This window comes from Microtus pennsylvanicus, chromosome 2, assembly GCF_037038515.1.
Source record: "Microtus pennsylvanicus isolate mMicPen1 chromosome 2, mMicPen1.hap1, whole genome shotgun sequence".
Classification (NCBI taxonomy): Eukaryota; Metazoa; Chordata; class Mammalia; order Rodentia; family Cricetidae; genus Microtus; species Microtus pennsylvanicus.
Window position 1 is genome coordinate 105552170 of NC_134580.1, and position 23176 is coordinate 105575345.

Consider the following 23176-nt stretch of genomic DNA (forward strand, 5'->3'; position numbering starts at 1 on the left):
GGCCATTGGGACCAAACCGGACTTCCAAAGGCAGGAGGCCTGCTCCCAGAGAGGGTGTGTGTGTGTGGGGGGGGGGGGTTCAGCCTCCACTTAAGCTTCCTAGTTTGCTTTCTGTTGCTATGATAAACACCAGGACCAGCTTGTCAGGAGGGATGGGCTTACTTCAGCTTACAGTCCATCATGGAGGGATGTCAGGGCAGGAACTGAAGCAGGAACTATGGAAGAAGCCTGCCTACTGGCTTGCTCAGCCTGCTTTCTGATACAGCCTGCATCCACCTGCTCAGAGCTGGCACTGCCCCCAGGGGGCTGAGTCCTCCCGCATCAATCATTAATCAAGAAAATGCCCTACCAGCCAGTCTGATGGCGGCATTTCTGCAGTTGCTGGTCCGTCTTTCCAGGTGACTCTAACTCGTGTCAGGTTGACAAAAGATGAACCAGCAGCCCTAGCCATTCCTGGCGACCTTCCTTCTGGCCACACCAGATCTTCCACATGGCTGTTATGTGGTTGGGGGACCACGACTAACAAGGAGCTTCCAACACCCAGGGGCAGATGCACCTGCTCTTGCCTGAAGTCTGTTCCTCCGCCAGGCATGGAACAGGCCAACGAATGTGGTCCCACGCCAACTCTCACCGGAGCCTTCAATCGGATCAGTAGCCCTCCCCTAAGTTCTGCATTTATGCAGTTAACAGTGATCCTACAGAGGGGAGAAGGAAGTGCCTGTCCCCTACATTTCCCAAACTTTAGGAATCCTACAAACCCCACTTGCTCTTTTTCTTTAAGTGGTCAGGAAGGAGGCAAGGGCCACAGTACACATGTGGAGGCCAAAGGACGCCTTGTGGGAGTCGGTTTTCTAACTACGTGGGTCCTAGAGATCAAATTCAAGTCATGAAGCTTGGCAGAAAGTTCCCTTACCCAGAGAGCCATCCTGCTAACCCTCTTGTGCTTGTGGTGCCTCTTCCTTCTGGCTTTAGTGAAGGGAGGCACCTCACCTCATCTTGGGCTTCGCTTACTTCCCTTGAGTCTCCACTGACCCTAACTCCTTGGTACCCTCACTGTAGATGAGGGGGTGACTGTCTCGACCCTGAGTTCCACATCACCCATGAGCAGGAGTGGTATAGCTCTCGGTCCCCAATACTCCACCTCCATCCTCACCCAGGTCTTCAACTTTATTACTGTCTGTAAGATTGGGGAAGTGTGAGGTGCTCCACATGGCATATCCAAGAGACTCAGGGAAAGCCTTATTTGCCAGGAGAAAAAGGCTTTGTTCCATCCGGCTGGCTGCCAGCCTCTTGATCAGTACATAGCCTGAAGAGGGAAGGAAAGGGTTTTGGCCCTTGGACAATGGGAGGAGGGACATTGTCCGTGATCAAGCCTGAGCAAGGTCTCAGGTTGGACCTAGGCGATTCCAATGGGTACTGGAGTGCCACCAGCCTTGTAGATTCCTCTGGGTGGGTTTTGCCCATACCCAAGCTCTGTGCCTTCCTTCTCTAAACCAAGTAGCTAAATGTATGCCTCTCTCTTGGCTGATACATAGCGCCTAGCTCAGTGGATAAATGTTTGTTCACTCCGCTCCAGCCCCAGGCACGTGGCCCTTGCTGTGTGCCCCCTGTGCTGCCCTAACCCACATGGTGCTTCCTTGGCAGAATCTGCCCCAAGGCCCTGCGCTGAGCAACCAGGTGGAAATCTAGCAGAGCTCCCAGGGTCCCCAATCTGTCATCCCTCCTGCCACAGGGACACTAAGGACATCTGACTCAAACTTCCCTGGAGATATGGCCTCCCTCCCGTCCTGCCACAGGAGATGGGGACATGTGGAGAATCCAGTAGAACATGTCCAGGGTCATCTAACTTGATGACCTTGAAGTTGCCAGATAATTTCCTGGGGCTTCATCAGGCTCAACCACAGATAACAACAACGGCAAAAGGTAACTGCCATTGTGCATGTGTGTGTGTGGGGGGGGGGGGTTTAGCTTCTGTACAGAGCAGCTCCAGCCAGGTACCGCCCATCATTTTAAACAGGGAGAGCAGGCATCTGCTTCTCTCTACAGCTATTTTTGCTTCTTAACTGCCAGCATCCTCATCCCTGAGTGACCAGTGTTTACAGCAATAGCCTCTGAACTACTTCTCCAAACAGCATCCAAAAGGCTGTGACGAGGTTTCTGGATGCTAAAGTCAAGGAATAACTCCCAGTTAGACGTCACTTGTAAAAGAGGATGTGTGGTGTGTGCCTTTTGAGCATTTGAAATGATGTGTATTTAAGCTGCGGGGAGCAAGGGGGCCTGTAAAGAACCACAGAGCTGGAATGAAGATGTAGCTCATTTGATAGAAAGGTTGCTTAAAGCACATGAAGTCCTGGGTTCAAATCCCAGCATCATATAAAACAAAGTACGGTGGGAAAGGCGGGCTATTTCCATGCTAGGGTGTGTTCTGATTCCAAAGGATGCTGAGCAGAGCTTTAAGTAACATCTGATTAAAAGCCACACCCATCAAAAGGGGGTGCCTGGCAAGTCTTCCATGCTGTGGGGGGGTAAGTGGAGTGAAGACTTGGCACAGACCCGCTCTCCAGGGAACTTTAGTGGTCCCCAGCCACTGCTAGATGCACACGATATGGAAGACGATGTCACCCACGGCCGCCAGTCGTTCTGACAGATGTTCAGATATAAGAGTGCCAATATCCAACCAGCCCTACCATGTGGAAGAGGCAAGATGAAACCAACAAAAACAAGGACCATGACAGCCACCAGCAGCAGGTCACCAGGGGCTCCCATCTGCACCAAAAACTCAGTTTAAAATAACTGCACGGAATATGCGCAGGCATCTAACAGATCAGATAAGCAACTCTGACAGAACCAGAGATGATTTTTAATTGCTTTTATTTCATTTGTTTAAATCCCATCAATTATATCTAAAAAATACAGGGTGTCACTTCCTCACTCTCAAGTAACAAGTAACAACCAACAAGACAAACAAACAACAAAACAAAAACTTCTAACCTCTGGGAAAAGCCAAAAAAGAAAAAAAAAACAAACAAACAAACAAAAAAAAACCCAAACCACCAAAAACAACAAAACAACCAGACAAAAGAACTTGTTTGAGAGTAATAATGTAGAAGTCTTAGCACATCAGGTACCACCATCCTGAGTCCTAGCAACAAAACTGCTGCTAGCTCAGAAGATGCAATTCTACACCAACATGCCCAGAAACACACTAACATAAAGGGCATCCCCTCTATGCCCAGACCTTGGCTCTGCCCTGAGCCTAGCTCTCAACTCCCAAGCAGCACTTGCTCACACCAAGCCCTGTCAAGGTTTTCCTCTCATCATGTTTGGCTTTCACAACCCTACATACAGGCTCCGAGGAGCCTCTCTATCAAAAAAAGAAAAAAGAAAAGAAAAGAAAAAGAAAGAAAGAAATTGCGGCTTGGGGGACCTACATCACATATTTGAGGTGCCCCAGCTAGCAGCATCAGAACCAGGCTGTGAATCACATGACCAGGCAGGCTCTGCTCCTCACACTGAATTGCTGCACAGTCCCAGGGTGCCTGCAGTCAGAGAGGCCGTGGGATTCTTCCCACAGATGTTCATTAAGCTGTTTACTGAACCTCAGCCTTGGGGTTCCAGCTTCAGGGACCCAGAGGCAAAGCTTAGGGAAGTGACATGTTAATGGAACAGAGGCTCGTCCATATCGTCTCTCTTTTCTTTGTCCTTTCCAGACCTAGTGTCCAGCACATAGGGACCATGCAGAGACAAGTGAGGGGTGATCCCAGGCCGTATGCGCAGAATGGAAAGAGGAGGGCAAAACTGTGTTCTCACCACCAGATTCTTCCTGGTGGGGGCCACCATGCTACTGTCTCTGGGGTAAAGAGGGAGCCCATGTGGCCCACATCCCTGGTCCACTCTTAGAAGCCAGTGCTCAGAGGGAAGATGGGACCGGCGTGGCTATTTATAACCCGGGGTGCAGACAGGACAGCTCAGCCCTCAGACAGGCCTGTCCTTGGAGAGAGCAAGCAAAGGACTGGGGAGGGACCAGGAAGGAGGCTGGTGCAGGTGGGGGAGGATCAAACTCAGATAAGGGGAAAGGGACTTGGACAGGAAGCAGGGAGAAAGATGGGGTAGATGGAAGGACCTGAGTCCACCTAAAGACCGGAGAAGGAGCTCCCATGGGTGGAGAAGAGGCCCTCCCTGTTGCTGGGATACCACAGCAAGGAGGACAAGTGCTAGGTACCCAGAAGAACCTGTTGGCTCTATAGTTCAGTAAGGGTTGAGTATGATTTGGGTCACGAGGGGAAGAGTATAAAGGTGGGACCAGGGAAGCTGGAGAAGGAGAGGGGACAGGCCAGCACCGGAGGCCAGCCTGCACTCTGGGAAGGGGATGACAATTCTTCTGGTCCAGGGTGAGACAAAAGAAGAAAGACAGGAAGTCCCCAGGGATCACCTTGCCTGTTAGAAACTAAAAAGAAAACAGGTGAAGGCAGGTGGGGAGGGGGGACAGGTCCCATCCACACTGACCCAGACCCCAAGCCTTCCTGTCCCCTCCTTCATGCTGAAACCCCAGATCTGAGCCCCTCCAATCAGGTTCAGGGGAATTATGAGGGAGGGGGGACAACTCACCAGTGGGTCCTATAGCTTCAGGGAAGTGACCCTGGGGATATGGAAAAGCTGTGTCTCCTCGGAGCTGGTGGAGCTGTGACATCACAGAAGTAAAGTGAGTCCCCAGCACAGACCCTCGGCCCTGGCACAGGCTGACTGGAGGTGGCCCTGCCTCAGGAGTCCTCCAGAGAAGGATAAGTCCCAAGGAGCTACCCTCCAGGTGGTCAAGTTGCAGCAAGAAAGATGCAGCAGGCTGATGTGGGAACTATCAGGCCCCAGTACTCCTTAGAGCTGGGTCAGAAGCTCTCTCTGCTTGGGAGGGGTCTGGACAGGGTGCGGCCCAATGGCTGTAAAGAATTCCTGGACATCTGATGCCCACTGTTGTTCCGACAGTCCCTTACCTGAGGCGTTTCCGGATGGGACGGAAGTATTTGGAGGTCTTGACAGCGAAGATGATGCTGGGGATGAGGAAGAAGGTGCACCACCCCAGGCAGAACCAGAAGGCATTCTGAAGAGTAGCCATGAGGTCAGCTCACCAGGCTGGGCAGATGGCACCTTCCCACCATCCCCGTGCCCACAGGCTCTGCACTGACTCCACACCCTGGCCTCATGCCCTCCTACTGTCCCTGTTCATTGGACTCTGTATTCGTGACAGGCTGGGGACACTCACCCAGGGGTCGGCCATCATGTCACATAGAATCACATGGCCATTGTCCAGGGCTGCAGAGAGGGGCTGGCAGGTGGCGATGTGTTGTGTCACCTGTGGTACCAAAGTGAGGCAGGTATATGGGAAGACACCTGGACCCACAGATGGGTACTCCATGTTCTGAAGAGGAGGCCAAGATGAACACAGAAGCCCAGGGACTTAGCTGGGGTCCACCTTACACGTGAACACGGAGTGGAAGGTGCAAGCACAGATATAATGGTCGTGGGTCCCCAGGAAGGTTAGGACACTGAACTTCCGGCTCAGCTTAGCTCTCGTCCCTTTCATCCACTCACTAGCCCACACGTGAGTCTCGCTGCGTCCCTCAGTATGGTTGTAAGTCATCGTTATTGGAAAGGGAACATGCATGCATACACATGCCTGTCCCCAAATGCATATACACAGACACTCACGGGCAAGCAAACCCCAGCTCAGACATTTCCCAGAACCTAAGGGCCCTGGGATGTGTAAGAGGAGGTGAGCTTTGATGGTTGGCCTTTGACAAGCAGGGTGAGGGACCTATCCATGGAGAGGCATAGGGGCAAGGAGTAGATGGGATGTTCTAGAAAAGCTATGGTCAACCTAGCCCATACTTGGGTCTCACAAAAGGGCTGGGGGTAGAAGTCGGGTGAGCAGGATCTATTTTGTGAGCAAGAGTGCAGATGGCAGGTTTGGGAGTTTGCGTCCAATTCCAAAGGCCTGCGGTACCCCCAAAGGGCTCCATAGCTGGTCCACTGGGGTGGGTACACCAGGTGGGGTGCCGAGCCCTCACTCACCTCTTCTCTCACCCAGGCCACATACTGAGAGAAGTAGCCCATTTCCCTGGTCAGGAAACACTCAGAGGCCTACAGGAAAGAGAAGCCCATGGTTGGCAGGGATCCTGTCTCCCTACACCCCTCCACGTCTGACATCATCAGAATGAGCCTGGCTCTCCTGGGAGCCATAGTGAAAGCCGAGCTGGAGGGAAAGCCTGTGGTAGACACTCCCTGCCCCCAACTCACATTCCTCACAATGTGGCTGGTCAGGGCAGGCAGCTCTCCTTTCAGACGAGTGACATTAACAAGAATGTTTGCAGTATCTACCTGCAGGAGACAACAGTCCAAATCAGCCATCCATCTATCCACTCACCCACCAATCCATCCAGCCATCCTACGATATACCACACAATCGTTTTAACAGATGAAGGGCAGGCTCTAGGACCCAGAGGCCAACAAAAGAGGTCCTTAAGGACCTGACCCCTTTCCTCCTCCCCCTTCACCTCCCAATGGGACAAGACAGAGCAGAAATCTCAAAGCAGCTGCCCTGTCTTCCTCTAGTGCCCCCTGTTCCAACCCATCCTCCCACTCCCGCTAGCCACCTGCAGATCTGGGGCAGAGGACTCCAGGGCCCTGACACTGAGGTTGAGCTTGGCCTGTGGAGGAGGAATCAGGATTGTTAGAGGCAAGGATTGTTAGAGGCTGGCCTCTTCCTCCTTTCACGGCCCTCTCTCCATCCCTCCTGTCCCTCAGGCCCCAGACTCCCTTCAAGCTTACCACAAGGCTCTGCTGGGGGACGACCTTCTCCTGGTAGAGGCTTCGGAGTTCTCTGGCTTCCTCCTGTAGTTGCTGCCTCAGTACAGAGTCATTCTGAGGGCAGACCAAAGGATTAGAAGGATCCCCACCCCAACAAAGAGCAGCCCTCCGAGGAAGGTGAAAAGGGCTGGGTTCAGAGAGAAAATCCTCAAGCTTCTTCCCTGATCAAGGTCTTCCCTGAGCTGGATGCTACCAAATCTGCCACAGCACCACTTAAGCTGTAACAACCACAGCTAAAACTGGGCCGAGCTCACTGCAAGGCCAAGGTGGCTGTGGAGTCTGAGGTGTCTCAGGGAGAACTTCAGAAACTTGAGATATCTGTAAATACAGAAAGAGGTTTCCTGTGGGGGAGTGCGTGTGTCCTTTGGGGGAAGGGGTCCTCACAGCACTGTCCTGGCAGAGTCTGAAGCTGGCCCAGCTGTGTGAGGCTAGGCCAGAAACTCCCATCTGCTCAGAGACTAGTACAGTCTGTAGACACAGTGACAGAGGTTCAGAGATGCAAAATGGCTTGCCCAAGGCTACACAGCAATTGACAGCAGGGCCTGAATGGGAGCTGAACTTGCAGACCTTCAGCCCAACAGCAGGGTAAAAAGCCTCAGCACCTGCGGGTGGGGCCCTCAGTCCCCAGCCTCTGTTCCTGTCCCTTCTCCAATCCCAGCATTCCTAGTCTTCCCTCCACCCCCCCACCCCGTCCAGATCTCCTTCTTGACCACTGTCTGGCTACAGGGTCTCTGCTCCCTTCTCACTTGAGCCTGGGCCAGTCCTTCCAGCTCCCGCGCCAGCTGCTCCATGTCAGTCTCCACTACAGGCTTCTGGATCTGAGGGAAGACAGGAGACACCAAGAAGGCTGAACCCAGATGTCCCTGGATAACCCCAGCCTCTGAATCCCCAGATTTGTCAACTGTGCCCTGCTCCAACTATGTTCAATCATTTCCATCCCGCCCCGCATCTCTATCTACTATCTCAGAGAAGGTCTCATACAACCGAGGCTGAATCCAAGCTTGCACATCCTCCTCTACCCTCTCAAGTGCTGGGTTTCAGGCACCTGATACCACATCAGGCTTGATGTAGCACTGGAGATTGAACCCAGTGCTTTGTGTATGCTAGGCAAGCTCTTTATAAATTGAGCCATATTCCCAGCTCCAGCTAAGTCTATTGTGACGTGAGTTGTGGTGAGCTTGAACTGAAGGTGTGAAGTGTTTCAGAGTCCAATGGACTAGAGAAATAAAGATGCTCTCTGGAGTGACTTGAAGAAAAGCCAGTGTCCAGCTGGAGAGAGGGCTCAGCAGTTAAAAGCACTGGTTGCTCCTCCAGAGGACCTGGGTTGGATTTCCAGCACCCACTTGGTAGCTTACAATCATCTAAAACTCTAGTCTCATGGTTTCATCTGCCCTCTTCTGGTCTCCACAGTTACTGCATGCATATGGTACACAGACATACATGTAGGCAAAACACCCATACACGTGCGAAACTAAGCATGACACCACCATTCTTAGCAGCAGTGGGTTCAGGACCATGAACAGCGACTCGTGGTCTTGCTTAAAGGACCTGGAGAAGTGTCCTAGTTCCTTAACAGGAAGAAGTCCCAGGAGCAGAGAGACTGTGGAGAGCTGGAAAGAGGCCAAACACACACAGACTGGCCCTTCTGTTCAGTGCCACATCCTGCTGGGTCACCAGATGTGCCCCTCACTGACCTGTACCAGGAAGTTTCCATAGTGGATTTTCTCCAGCCTGCTACCTTGCAAAGCCTCCAGGTCTCGGCGGGCAGCGGGGCTCAACAGGTCTAGATTCTTCACATCCACTTTGAAGTTCTGAAGCTCCTCCTGGAACTTTTGGGTGTACTGGAGGAGAGGACAGGATGAGGCATATTGCTGAGCCTGGTTGCTTGGCTCAAGGGCCATCACCTGGTTTTCCAGGTGGACACACCCTCACAGACCCCCAAGAGAACTCTACTCAGAGCCCTGGCCTGCTTCCAGGGACCATGTGACAACTGGGCCTTGGCACAGACTTACCTGTTGGGGAATATTATTTTAAGGTGTGTTACTTTTGTTTGTGTGCATTTGTTTAACTCTGTGAAGCCTGTCTAAACGCCTGATGGTCTATTAAAGAGATGAATGGCCAACGGTGGGGCAGGAGAAAGAAATAGGCAGAGATGGCAGGCAGAAAGGATAAATATGAGGAGAAATCTGGGAGAAGGAAGGATTCAGGGAGCAAGAGAAGGAGAAGAGGACACCAGGGGTCAGCCGCCCAACCACACAGCAAGTTACGGAGAAAGAAGTAAAGTAAGGTATACAGAAATAGAAAAATAAAATCTCTGAGATCAAAGATAAATGGGATAATTTAAGCTAAGAAAAGCTGGCAAGAAATTAGTGAAGTTAAAGCTGGGCGTTCATAACTAAGAATAAGCCTCCATGAGTGATTTATTTGGGAACTGGATGGCGGGCCCCCACAAAGAGTAAAACAGACAACACTTTCCCTGGCCACCTGATACAAAGTAGCTTTTTGGCTCTTCTTTATCACATCCTGTATTAAGGTTTTCACAGCACCTATACTCTCAAGTCTCTTATCCCTGGGCTTGTTAATTACATCAGCTCAATAGTACCAGGGACTGGGACACTTCTACTGTAAGGTCCCTCGTCTGCAGCTGAGTCTGTCAAGTGGTCAGTGAGATCCAGTTTGTAGATTTGTGAATGAACTGACGAATGAATGGATGAAGAGTGAATGACACACCCACATTTCCAGGAAAGACAGTCAGCATTTGCCTGTCTTGTGGACATGACATTCAGCTTCAATATCAGAAACCAGCCATCTCTGGTCGCCTCTTCCCATCTTACTAAGCAACTTTCCTCCAGGGAGGGGGGGCTCCAACTCTCTTGGTACCAGCATTCCAGACATAACTGACAGGGATGGGACATGAAGCAGCCGTCTGGTGCCCTGGATGGCACATTTTATCTTTCTGATCTATGCAGATTGGCTTTTTAGAGTCTCTCCCGAGACGTTTCTTCAAGATCACCAAACAACCTCAAAGAACTGCTTGGTCCCTCAGAACCAGAGCCTCATTGGTCCACACTTTTCTGTAAGATGGACCCCTCCCCTCTCCGGGGCTGAGATCACCTAAGGCTGAGATGACTTCCAGCTACCAGGGCTGGCGATCCCTGTGCCCAACCTGCAGAGTCTCCAGCTATGGGGTCACTGTCTCTGATTAAAGATTCTGGAGGGAAAAGGCACTGACATTTAAGCAAGCATTCCTAGCCATGGCTTAAGGCATCGAGTCAGGTCTGATCTTGTTTGACTGTGCCATCCCATGACTTGGGATGGAGATAAATCCAAGCGGTTTCTCGGGAGCACCAAAATGAGCTAGTTTTGTGTGGGCAGCAACAGTACTAGCTGGGGTATGGAGGGGCATGGGAGGAGTGCTTCCTAAGACATGCTTAGAGAAACTATTCTTCAGGGCCCTCTTCCCCGCCTTTCCTAAGGATGGAGAGAGGAAAAACGGCATGTTCGTTCTAAAATGCACCCCCTTCCCTGGTTCTGAAGCTTTCTCCTGTCAGTACTGACAGGGACCTCCATCCTCCATCGCTTCCACTCTGCCTTGCCACCCGCTTCTGCACCAAGGTCCACTCTAACTCCCTGAACCGCCTCTGGCAAATGAGCCACCTGAGTCCTGGGGAGGATGGGCAACCTGAAACCCTTGTGGGGGTGGGGATAGACTCTGCTACGGCCAACAGCTGGCTCTGAGGTGCGCAGGCCCCGAGAGCTTTCTACAGGTGTCACCCCGCTGGCTCAGGAGCACCGCCGTTCCACTATCAGCTAGAACATGCCACCCAGGACCTGTCCTCATCCAGACACCCCGCCCCCACTCTTACTGTCTCTGTCCTCTCCTCCATAGCCTGTGCTGTATTAAGCTTTCCCTGGTGCACATGCTCAGTGATGCTCAGGCAGCCAGATACTCACTCACCCATTCACAGCCCTAGAATCTTCCACAGCTTAAGCCCTGGATAGGCCCTGAGTTGGCTGCTAAGACCTCTGGTTTGAGGTACCTTGATATGAGATGAGTTGAAAGTCAGTGCCCCAGAGGAACAGAAGAAAAGGATGTGTAGGAGGGGTGAAGTCTTAACACCTTCTAGAACATCTTCTTACCTGTTTGATATCCAGGTGCTTATCCAGGTCATAGGAGTCATTGAGCTGTAGAACCTTCCAGAGGACTGCCCCTGCCTTACATTGTCTGGGGAAGGAAGATATCCATCAACCAAGAGCCACCAGGGGTGGCAGGTGAGGCTGGCATCACCCTAAGGGGGACACCCACTTTTGTACCTCCCTTCTACTTCCCTGCTCCAGCCCCAACCCCAGATCTCCTACTCACTGATAGGCCTGGAGGACGCTGATGTTCTTCCGCAGGCCAAGAAGGTAGGACAGGTTCATGGATGTGGGCAAGTTCCCCGGGGTGTCTACAAACTGCCGTTGGGCAGGAAGAGGTGGGGCATAGAGAGATGAAGGAGCCCTGCCGCTTGGTGCCACCCATTACTCGCTCTAATTCAAATGACTCTATGCCCTGATTCCTCATGGGGATTTTGCCCATAAATCTCTGGCAGTGGTATAAGCAGGGCCTTCAGCACAGTGCCCTTCCCAGACTTAAGAGTTAGGAAAGAACGTGGGTCCCCTCACCTGGAGTCCTTGTTGGGACCTGGGGCATACGCAGGGGCTTGGGGTTCATGGGTGTCTCATGGGTGTCTCTCTACCACCCACCTCCACACCCTGCGCATCTCATCCTCCTTCCTCCTGTCCTGCTTGCACCTCTGGCTCCCACTTCCTTCTGATTCACTTTCTTGGCTCAAATTCCCTTCAGCTCCCTCTGAGCTGGAGCAGGCCCAGACCCACCTTGTACAGCTCTCCGCTCTCCCAGCTCCGGCACACCAGCGTCTGCACGTTGCCACCCACCAGGAAAGTGGCAAAGACGAGGACGATGAGGGGGGCTGCAAAGAGGAAGCTGAAGGCCACACCTCTGGAGGCGAGAGACATGGCTGAAGGAACGTGGAAGCTGACAGCCCTGGACCAGGCCTATCCCCACCCACATCCTGGGACCTGCACAGGCATAGGCTGACAATAAGGCATGCCTCCTGGGCAAAGAAGGATAATCCAGCATGCCTGGCAGCTTCTTGGCACCCCCACCCCACCCCCATCCAATTGCTCAGGCCTGCTGCCCTGAAACCCTAGAGGAAGGATGCCTGCCTGTTGGAAGAGCCATTTCTGGACTTAAAGTCCAGGGAAGTGACCCATCCCTGTGCTCACCTAGCAGACATGACTCATCTACTTAGATAACACTTCAAAGGGACTGAGAGGTAAGGGCCCTGTCACCAGGGCCACTGACTTACAGAGCTTCTTTGTGAGTGGCCACAGCCCCAAGCCAGGCCATGAGGCTTAGAGAGTAAAGTGTGGGGTGGATTTCAGATCCTTGCTAATCCCTTTGATTGGGCACCTTGTATAATGAACAACCTGGCCAACCGTATGTGGCTGCCTTGGTCTTAAAGGCTATCTAGTTTAAGGATGGCAAGCAGATTCTGACTTTGTTGCCGCCTCCTGATGACGGCTTTGGGACTGCCTAGAAGCCGAGCTAAGGATTCCGGAACTGTGTCTGGGCTTGGTGCGTATGCTATAGTTACTACTGGTGCTGTCCCTGCATCAGCCCAACCCCCTTAGATAGAGGAGGACACTGGGGCCCAGAGAGGTCATTGCTTCACCCAGAGTCGCCCAAGGAATGGGGACCAGGTCAGCACCAAGTCTCAATCTCCTGACTTGCCAGACTCGACTCCTGTTGCCATACCAGGAAGAATCTGGCAACCCAGCAGTGAAGGCCCCTTCTCCCCCCATCACCCCCGGCCCCTGCTTACGCCATGAGGAAGCGGGCTCCAGCCTCGCCTCTGGCTTCGGAGTGGCTGGGGTCCTCCCTGGCAAACAACCCCCAGATGCCTAGGCTGAGGCCGAGCAGGTTACAGATCACCACAAGCAGTATGGCAGAGCACAACACACATCCCAAAATCCACCTGCCGCAGAGAGAGTAGGGGGCTCACTGAGAAGGAAGGCAGCTGGCACCAGAGGGCTGGCCGGGGACCTAGGTTTCTAGGCCCCCCAGACTGAATCTTTAGAAGCAGAGGTGCAAACATTTCCTGAGGTCTCATAGCTTTTACAGGGTCCCCAGGCTCAGGTTTGGGGATACACAGTCAGGTGGAACATGGAAGCCATAGGAGTTAGGGTTCTTGACTTTAAACGGAGGCAGCAGTATTGTCAGGCTGGAAGTGGACGGGGATAGAATGGAGGCCCAGGGTGCCGCTCACCTGTATTTCTCATATTGTTGCAGCTCCTGTAAGTAGGGGCGGCTGCGCTGTTCCAGCCCCTCCAATGCCTGGCTCCAGCGGGAAGCTGCCTCTGAACCTGGGAACCCTTGGGCCAGCATCCTCACACCTTCAGGCTGCTCAGCCAGCGCCTTTTTCAGATCTGCCCAAAGCTACAGGATCTCAGGGGATACAGAGGGTACCCAGGGGCCAGGGACAAATCCCCGGAACCCATAGAGAGCCCACCAGACAGGGAAGACATCCATCCCCACCACTGCCCAGCTCCCTGGAAGGGGTACAGTGGGGCTGGCATGCCAGGAAGCTAGTCAGGCCCCTGAGCAGGGCCTCACCTTGGACCACACTGGCCGTCTGCACTGCAACCAGGAGCGGGAGGCTATTGAAGGTGGTATTCTCCTGTGGAACCAAGCAAGGCTGTGTTTGTTGCTTTTGGCCTGGAATTCTACCTTGAGGTCTCAAGGTCAGGGGCCCAGAGGGAGGGTGCTGCTGTTTAATGGTGCCAGAAAAGGAAGTGATCCTCTTGTCCTTGCAAACATGGCTTCTCCTGCTTAGCTCAACTCTTCCACACAAGGCACCAGCTATGCACAGCCACTTCCTAGACAGCGCTGCCTTTTATCTCTCACCTGTCCCCACCTATCCCATCCTAACAACCAGGTCTACTCTCTCAGTCCAACTCCAGCCTCCCATCCACTTTAGCCCCGGCTTCCTTCTTCCCAGCCTCCCAGCATAGCTGACTCACTGGTTCCCCAACTCCAGGCCCTGGGTCACAGGCTCTGACTCACATGGCGGCACCACTCCCCACCCCCCCACCCCCGCGGCTGTCCTCCACTCAGAGAGCAGGCCTGCCTGTTGGGGTACAGCCAAAGCACCTGCTCCCTTTTGGCCTGAAGACCCCATCCCTGAGGGGAGCCCAACTCCTCTTTCTGAGCTGCAGACCTGCCTCTCCCATCTGACTGCAGTAGGGACTGGCACAATGAGCATCTAGCTCAGGCTGCCACTGGGTGAGGGTGTACTCAAGTCCTGGATTTAACTGAGGTCTTTTTCTTTTTTCCTTCCTTCCTTCCTTCCTTCCTTCCTTCCTTCCTTCCTTTCTTTCTTTTTTTGAGGCAGGGTTTCTCTGTGTAGTGCCGAATGTCCTGGAACTCAACTCTGTAGACCAGGCTAGCCTCGAACTCAGATCCCCTGCTCTACCTCCTGAGTGCTGGGATTAACGGTGTGCGCCACTACTGCCTGGCTCACCCAGGTTCTTATTCCAGAGAATGAAACTGAAGCTCTTCCCTTGTTAGTTCTCAGGCAGGAGGAGACCAGGTAACCAAGATAGGGCTTACCTCCTGGACCATGCTGGAGAAGTTGGCCTCTGGGACATCCTTCAGCCGATGCAGGACATCATCCACAGGGGGCACCTGAAATAGAGGGTTCCATGACATGAGAAGGATCCCTACGAGAGGAAGAAGGTGCCTCGGAACCCTTAGTGTCCTCATATGTAAAATGGGGACCACAGAGACCCCCTATCATCCAGGGAGGCGGTGAGAACCCAAGAAGCTAATACACATGAGGCTTGGGGCTGTGTGTGTGGCCCATGAAGGAAGAGCTTTGGCTCACTCTAAGAACAAAGAGTCCTTAACTCTGGGTGCTCTGGAAAGGAAGGCACAGCCCAGGGAAAGTGTTCTCTGAAAAATCAGCCTCATGAAAGCCACCTGACTACCAAGATGCTGAAGGATTTCAAAAGTGCAGGCTAGACCAGCCCTCCCAAGTCCCAGTGGGCTTGTTCAGTGCCTGCACCTGGCTGAAGTCAGCACCCAGCTGCAGGGCACTGGCCTGGCTTAGGGCCCCCTTGCAGTTCCCGCGGCACCAGCTCTCCTGAAGCAAGGTGAGCAGGCGCTCCCGGTGTGCCCGCACGGGCGGTTCCAGCTGCTGCTGCCCCTCCTGCAGCTCCACGGAGGTGGTGTTCAGGGCTCGAAGGTGGTTTGTGGAAACCTGCAGGGCTGAGAGAGTCACACGTGGCCTGAGGGTCTCCTCTCTCCCTGGTGTCCTCAGCACCTTAGCAAAGAGAGACACCATATTCTTTCCCCCTGGCTAATGGGGTATAAACTATCTATAGCCACAATGGACACTGCCACTGGGCACGTGTGGCCAGGGAGTAGGCAGAGATGCCCACACAGGATCCCAGCATAATGGGAAGAAGGACTTGGGTGGAGCTGGGGCGGTACATGCAAGGGGTGGGGGATGGGAGAATCGACTCCTGGAAGACACCTGCTGGACCCACCCACATACAGGGCATTGGTCCAACTCACCCTGGCCCAGGCTGTGCACTGAGGCTAGCACCGGGTACACTGTGCTCTTGAGCTGGTTGTGAATTATGTTCCCAAGATTCTCACCGACACCTGGACAACACAGGACATTTGGCAGCGATGTTCTCCCCATCTCCCCCCCCCCCCAGGAGCTGAGGACATTCCCATTGCCTCCCATGAGCCCTGGGCTCTGCAAGGTGGTGTTAGCCCCCTTGTCCTGCAGAAGTATGACTGTGTGAAGATCCCTCTGTGTGAAGTGGTTCCCTGGTGCAGTCCAGGTTAAGGGAGCTGGGATGTTTCCCCAAGGCAGGCCAGGGCAGAGGGACCTGGAGCCGGCCACCTGTAACCCTCACCATCCAGCTCCTTTGAGACTCGCTCCTGGGGCACAGAGAACCGCTCAGCCACAGCCTGAAGCTCCTAGACAAACAGTGGGTTAAGTCATCCTCCCTCCTTCAGCAACCCCATCCGTCAGTTAGGCATTTCAGGGACTTTCCAGCAGGTGGCAGCCAAGTGCACACAGGAAGGGACGCCCTCTCTGCTTTGGCAGGTTTACAGGCTGCAGAGATGCGGTTCTCTGGGTCTGCCTTCAAGCAGGGTACTCACACACAGATGAGAGAATTGTATAGTACTCACTCCAGGCACATCAGACACCAGGCCTCTTAGGCTGAGCAGGGTCTCAGGGACAGCTTCCACACTGGGGCCTGTCTGACTATGTGTGTACTGGTTCGTAGCAAAAGCACAGACCATACCAATCCTGCAGGGACGGAGGCCAGGAGAAAAGGGTTTGCCGTGTGCCTAGGAGCACAGGGCCGCCATCCTGACCTCCCCCCTGACCTATGCAGCCTCTCACAGAAGCACGAGGGTGGTCAGCAGCAGGAAGGACATGAGGGTGCCGCGTTCACAGGCCATGGCCTTGTGCTCCGTCTTCACTCGGCCCCCACAGCGCCGGCGGCAACGGCAACAGCAGAAGCAGAGCCCAGTAGCGGGCACCAATAGGAGGTAGAGGCCAGCAATCACAGCACACACCACGTAGCCTGCCTCATACCGAACCACCTGGGCAAGGCAGCAAGGCATGAGGGGGCAGCCCTGCCTTCCCCCTCCTCCAGTGGAAGTTAGAGGTGGAGAGAATGCCCGTGTGCCTCTACTTGTATCCTGTGAGGTGAGTGGTACCCTTGCTCATTACCCATGACAGATGGGAGATCCAGGTCTAGGGGCACTGGAGATCACTGCAAACAGCAGCACGAGCCAAAGGAAGACACGGGGCTTGAACCCAGGAGGGAAAAGGATGCCTAAGACTCTGGCAAATGCTCAGCAGGGCACAGGGCGGGCTGAACAGAGCAGGTGGGGGGCCCTTCTGCTCGCTCTTAACTCCCTCCCCCAGCACCTGCGGCTCAGTCCTCACCTCATCCGTTTTTGCAGAAGATGGATCATTCAGCAGGGCCTTTATCAACTCTAGGGAAAGCAAGCAAGCCAAGGGTTTGGGGACAGCCACTGCCTAGCCCTTGTGCCTAGCCTCTCCCCATTGCCAGGCTCAGGGAGGTTCTTAGAGAAGGCAGGGTCATGTGGCTGTGACAGCTTGCCAGGCCTCATCATGCTGCAGGAGAGGCAGCTGGTAGAAGGCCGGCAAGCAGACCATCTGGGCCCTTCTGGTAAGCACTGCAGCTGGCCTGGTAGTCCTTCCCTTCCCTCTTCCGGCCTCTTTTGGCCCTCCTGACCCCTGACACTGTGACACTGGGACAATGAGCCGGATTTAACTTTCTTGCAGAGTCCCAGCCCAAGGTCAAACAAGAAGGCTCGGAAGCTGCTCGTGGAATCCCAGAACGTACGGAAGAATAAGGCTGTGTAGTGTCAGAAACCTCACTCACCCTGTCAAGCGCTTTTTGACAGGATGTGCACAGTCTAGCTGGGGGCCCAGTGCCTGCGGAGGTCCACTGGGGGAGGGGGCACTCACCCGACGGGAAGGGGTTGAGCTGAACTACGGAGAGGAATCGCCTCACGGTGCCATAGAGGGAGTCCAGGGGCCCCGGCGCGCGGACACGAGGGGCCAACCATCGCGTCCTGGCTGCGGGAGTGAATACCAGATGCTCCGCGGGAGCGAAGGACCCACAGTCGGCGGCCACAGCTCCAGCTAGACTCAGGGCCAGCCCCAGGCCCAGACCCAGCAGGGGTACCACGAGGCCGGGCGAGCACTTCATGAGTTCGGGCGGGTGGGCAGCACAGGCTCGGGCGGCGGACAGGGCGGGCCAGCACCGGGCAGGCCGTGCATCCTTCTGCAGCCTTCTTCCCTCGGTTCCCGTCGCTCTACAAACCGGCCCGACAGGTTTGGGCTCTGGAGCTACCAGGTCGCCAGCCGGGAGCGTAGGAAGGGCAGGGGCGGAGGCCGGATAGGGGGCTGGGCCGGGCCCAGCCGCCCTTGGCGATCTCAATGAAGCCTGTGCCTCCCTTCCCCTCCCCACATGCCCCACAAGCCGGGCAAGGGCAGTCTGGAGCCCGTCCAGGGGGTACCTCAGAGTCTCTGGAATATCTAGGGTGGCCCAATTTCAAATAAATTTCCACACTCAATGCCAGCAACCCAACCTGTTTAAACATGGCCACCGAGTGAAATGCTAGCCTAAAAAAGGGGTCCTAAGGCCAGAGCCACACCAGGAACTAGCCTGGCTCCCCTGCTTCCTCTGGAGCCTGTTTTGTTCCCTGGGGTGCCCTCTGGCAGGCCAATCTGGAGCAGGCACTGTCCTTAGGGAGAGCAGAGGGGTGCCCTTTGGTTCAGCCATGCCATCTGGTCATCAGCAACAAGAATTGATAGAAACCATGCTCGGAGATGGGACTCAGAGGGTCTGTGATGTGTGAAGGATGGAATACTCAGGACTCCGTCACTGAACAGGTGATGGAGAAATGCTTCTGATGGATGGAGGATAGTCCCAGTAACATTACTCATGGCAACAGAAACAACTTGGAAGACTGAGGAACTGCTGAGAGAAACATAATCCAGAACACACTGAGCAGTCACCAAAGTGAACTGAAAACGCCCCTTTGGCCTGGATATATCTCTCTGCATTAATAAGCACCAACAGTTATCGCAGAACAATCTGTGACACAAAGACACACAGCAATGATCCTTTCCAGTAGAATTGTGGGTAATACATATTATAAATATATATATATTCACATATATATTTATTTTTTAAACTAATTTTAAATTTTACTCAGTCTCTGTGTATGAGTGCAGGAGTGCCATGATGTGTGAGCATGGAGGTCAGGGGACAATTTTACCAGGCCACCTTGTTGAGAGGCAAGGTTTCTTGCAGTTTCTGCAACAATGCTCTCTCTGGGCTAGCTTGCCCTAGGCTTCTCGGTAGTTCTGTCTCACCCTCCCTTCTTGACTTAGGAGTGTTGGATTCTTGCCACCACATCTGACTTTCAAACCAATTACTTTTATGTTTATTTATTCTCTCTCTCTCTCTCTCTCTCTCTCTCTCTCTCTCTGTGTGTGTGTGTGTGCATGTGTGTGTGTGGTTAAAGGACAACTTGCAGGAATGGGTTCTTTCCTTCCATTGAGATCAAACTCAGGTCATCAGCGTTGGCATCGCCACCTTTACCCTCTCCAGGTATAAGAGCTAGTTAGGAACAAACCTAAGCTATTGGCTGAGCTTTTATAATGAACAATAAGTACCCTTGTCATTACTGGGGAGCTGATGGTCCAACAACAACAAAAAAATCTGCCAACATATGGCAAGGAGAGAAACTCCTGAAAGTTAAGGCTGGGGCAGGTTTTTTTTTCTTTCCAGGAAAATAAAAGCATCCAACTAAGGAATCTGAAGACCACTGGACAAATGAGACACCAGAAGAAGGATGAATCAATCATCCAGAGAAAATGCCCCAAGAAAAGGAGTAAGTTGGCCTAAAGGTATAACACACTACCAATAGGATAAAATTTCATAACTCTTCCCAAAGGTTTGTCTCTACTATTCTCTGCAGACATATTAGGCAAATGGTCTTTTTGTAGTCTCGATTATATTAAAAGTTAAAGGTGGCTTTGGAATTGGAACATGGCTCTGTCCTTCTCTAAACCCGAGCATGCTTGTTAAAGGAAAATCCAAAATCTCTGTCTCATGTCAGAAGAGACACCTCTGGTATGGTATTGAATAAAAATCAAAATTAGGGACTATTCTATTGCCACTAATCTCATAATCCTTTTATTTTATTTTGATTATTTAATATTTAAGGTAGAAAATCTTAAAATTTATAATACTGATATATGTATATATAGTTAAATCTTCTGATATGATAATAGTGGTCATACAGAGTACTAACCAATTCTAGATTTAGGCTTCCTCTGTTCTCCTGTATGTGAATTTCAGGCTTGAGTCTGAAGCAGGTAATAGGAACTAAGCCTGTATATCCTGGTTATATTTAATAGACTCTGGTCCTTTAATCTCTCTGAGATCTAGTGCATATGACATCTAAAATGTTTAAGTTTTCTGCAGTACACCATGAACATTCCTAACAGCTACCTCAGAAGTCTCCAAAAAGTTGATGGAGCCCCATAATGACAACTTCACCTGGATTATGATAATGCCACTAAGCTGACAAACACATTCCAATGATCAGTTTTGGACTACAAACTGCTGAGGATGACTTTAGGGTGGCTAACTAAGATGGTCCAGCATCATAGACTGGTCCAGCCAGGACTTCAGATAAGTCTTGCATTATCCCATCACCCCAAGACTGGACAACAGCTAGCTCCCTCAGAACTTGGACATTGCCTTAACTTTTTTCAGGGTCCTCTAAAATTCCGTCATCCCCCAGAAAACAGGAAATAATTTTAAGAACATGACGCCCATATTCTCAAAAGGTGGAGTGAGTGGTTTTTGGTGGTTTGATGGGTGTTGTCATCACTTAGGGGGGTTGGTTGCAAGTCTTGTAATTGGGCATGGTCAGGAAGGGTACTAAACAAAGGTTAGATTCAGGGATCTCATTCTGAAAAGAAAAAGGGGTATATAGAAATAGTAGGATAAAGGAGTAAATTATTGTGTTTACTTTCAAACTAAAAAAGAACTACTAGTCTCGAATATTTTACATTGGTATGGATTTTTGTATATTGATACAAATTTAAAGTTGTTTTTGTTATACTGTATGCATGTTTTTATTCTTGTTTAAGATATTGTACTTAGTTGGGTGGTGGTGATACCCAGCACATGGGAGGCAAAGACAGGCAGATATCTGTGAATTTGAGGCCAGCCTAGTCTACAGAGTGAGTTCCAGGACTGCCAACGTGACATAGAGAAACCCTATCTTGAATAGAAAAAGAAAAGAAAAGGAAGAAGAAGAAGAGGAAGAAGAAGGAGGAGGAGGAGGAGATATTGTACCTATGCAACTCATTTAAAAATGTAATGTAAAGTTTTAGTCCTTGAAAGCTATTTAGGATAATAAAAAAAATACAGGTTAATAGTCATCCAGAAAAATCAAACTTATAATCATGTTAGGTACATTTTCAAGGTCTTACAAAGATATATTTTAGGTAGGAAGGTGATCATCAAACACTTCAAAGACATACAGAATATAGCATTTAAGATGTTTTAATAAAATAAGCCTTTCATGAGACAAGTCTGCTTCTGGCAGCACCAATTTACTTCAAGAAGGATGATGAGCATCAAAGAACTTCCACGTGGAGATTGCTTTCCTTGTGGCAAAAGCTAGCCATGTGGGCAAGAAACTGCCTTTGCCTTGACTGCTGACAGAATGCCACCCAAACTGAACAAACAGGACACACAAAGAAAGCGACTGCTGAGCTTTGCCAAGACAAGGTAGGAAAGTCCTTCAAAATTCCTGATTTACAGAAAAGTCTATCAGATGTTCTATGCCTGTAAGCCAAAGATGGATGCTCCAATATTACAGAGGAATCTTGAGTGGCCGTCCAGGCACCCAGCTGTTTCTGTCATTTCTGTAACTTTGGAACTTGTTTGCTCTGTACTACCTATTAACTCAAGTAATATTTTTATGCTTCTTGGGTCTCTGATGGAGATTGAAGACTAGATAATTATAGTTTTACGGTTTTTCTTCTTACCAAATTCAGAAAAGAAACTTACATAAGAGATATAAAATTTATAAAGTTGAGAGATATAAAAGCTTAAATTGTTTATTTAAAAAATGTTTATAGGTCTAAAAATGCTTTAAGATGGTAATATAAGTTTTGATAGAAATGGCTTAGGTATAAAACTTTAAATTCATCAAGATAAGACAAAAAATAGAGTATTTTCTCTGAATATGCCAAATCCAAATGGACTGGATATTGTAAATGTAATAATTACTTGATATTGTTCTTATTATATATAGTTACATTTGTTAAAGTTAATACATTTTTTTCTATTTAGATAATACCTGCTAATTGTTCTTATTGTATATAATTTTATTATGTTAGAGTTAAAACCTTTCCTTTTTTATTTAGACAAAAAGGGGGAAATGCTGTGGAATAATCTTTTTGTACACTGTAGAAGATGTACCACTCTGAGTTAATAAAAAGTTGAATGGCCAATAGCTAGGCAGGATTTTGGGGGCAGAGAAGATGCTGGGAAGAAGAAGGCAGAGACACCTGGAGATTCAGAGCAAGCAGGATGAGAAATACGGAGATGAGGTAATAAAGTCATGAGGCAGAAAGTAAATTAATAGAAATAGTTAATTTAAGTTATAAGAGCCAGTTAGAAACAAGTCTAAGCTATAGTCTGAGCTTTCATAATTAATAATAAGTCTCCATGTCATTATTGGGGAAGTGATGGTCCCAATGAAAAATCCGCCTAACTGTCACCCCCATAGTTCTCAGATTAGGAGACAATAGTGCACAGTCATGGAAGGAATGGTACATTTAATAATGGGGTGCAGACTGAAAATGGGACCTCATTAAAGGATGATTCAGAGATGAAGATCAAGGCTGTGGTGAGGAGTGGGTTGTAGTTCCTGGTACCCAGGCAACGTACCAGACCAACACATCCCCTAGGAGTGGGTTGTGGTCCCTGGTACCCAGGCAGCGTACCAGACCAACACATCCCCTAGGAGTGGGTTGTAGTTCCTGGTACCCAGGCAACGTACCAGACCAACACATCCCCTAGGAGTGGGTTGTGGTCCCTGGTACCCAGGCAGCGTACCAGACCAACACATCCCCTAGGAGTAGGTTGTGGTCCCTGGTACCCAGGCAGCGTACCAGACCAGCACATCCCCTAGGAGTAGGTTGTGGTCTCTGGTACTTAGGCAGTGTACCAGACCAGCACATCCCCTAGGAGTGGGTTGTGGTCTCTGGTACTTAGGCAGTGTACCAGACCAACACATCCCCTAGGAGTGGGTTGTGGTCTCTGGTACCCAGGCAGCGTACCAGACCAACACAGCCCCTAGGAGTGGGTTGTGGTCCCTGGTACCCAGGCAGCGTACCAGACCAATACGTCCCCTGGAACCCAGCCCTGGTGGTGGAGAAGACACCTGACTAACTTAGCCCTCAGCTATGCTGAAAAGCTAAATGCAGGCTATGCCCACTTGGCTAGCCCACTGTCCTCCCTATTAGTTCGTGTCTCCTTTCCCTCTCACCCTAGGTTCTGACTGTTGGAATAATTCCGAAGCTATCACAATCTAACTCTGGCCCATCACCAGCAGGATGAAAGCAGCTTTTCAGCAAGCCTAATATAACCCTAA

The 23176-nt window shown here is 51.2% G+C and overlaps 1 protein-coding gene across 1 annotated transcript; it reads right to left on the minus strand.

The window, feature by feature from the left end:
• Positions 1–2873: 2873 nt before the first annotated feature.
• On the minus strand, positions 2874–17835 carry Prom2 (prominin 2). Its single transcript, XM_075962095.1, has 24 exons — positions 17451–17835; positions 16902–16951; positions 16350–16552; positions 16133–16253; positions 15853–15916; positions 15503–15592; positions 14991–15193; positions 14537–14611; positions 13541–13604; positions 13194–13353; positions 12750–12902; positions 11740–11863; positions 11225–11316; positions 11002–11086; positions 8556–8702; positions 7608–7679; positions 6823–6915; positions 6648–6701; positions 6292–6372; positions 6067–6135; positions 5258–5347; positions 4989–5095; positions 4609–4681; positions 2874–4447 (listed from the first exon to the last, which is right to left on the minus strand). The coding sequence occupies exons 1-23, from the start codon at positions 17692–17694 to the stop codon at positions 4618–4620; spliced, it is 2505 nt and encodes an 834-aa protein (XP_075818210.1). The 5' UTR covers positions 17695–17835; the 3' UTR covers positions 2874–4447; positions 4609–4617.
• Positions 17836–23176: the final 5341 nt, after the last annotated feature.

Bases quoted from the DNA above. Each gene is read 5' to 3' on its own strand.
- Prom2 (XM_075962095.1), bottom strand. From the start codon at position 17,694: ATGAAGTGCTCGCCCGGCCTCGTGGTACCCCTGCTGGGTCTGGGCCTG. The intron at 16,254-16,349 runs GTGAGAGGCTGC...CCGTCCCTGCAG, and splicing joins CTGACCACCCTCGTGCTTCT to GATTGGTATGGTCTGTGCTT. The intron at 6,916-7,607 runs GTGAGAAGGGAG...GTCTGCCCTCAG, and splicing joins AAGGACTGGCCCAGGCTCAA to AATGACTCTGTACTGAGGCA.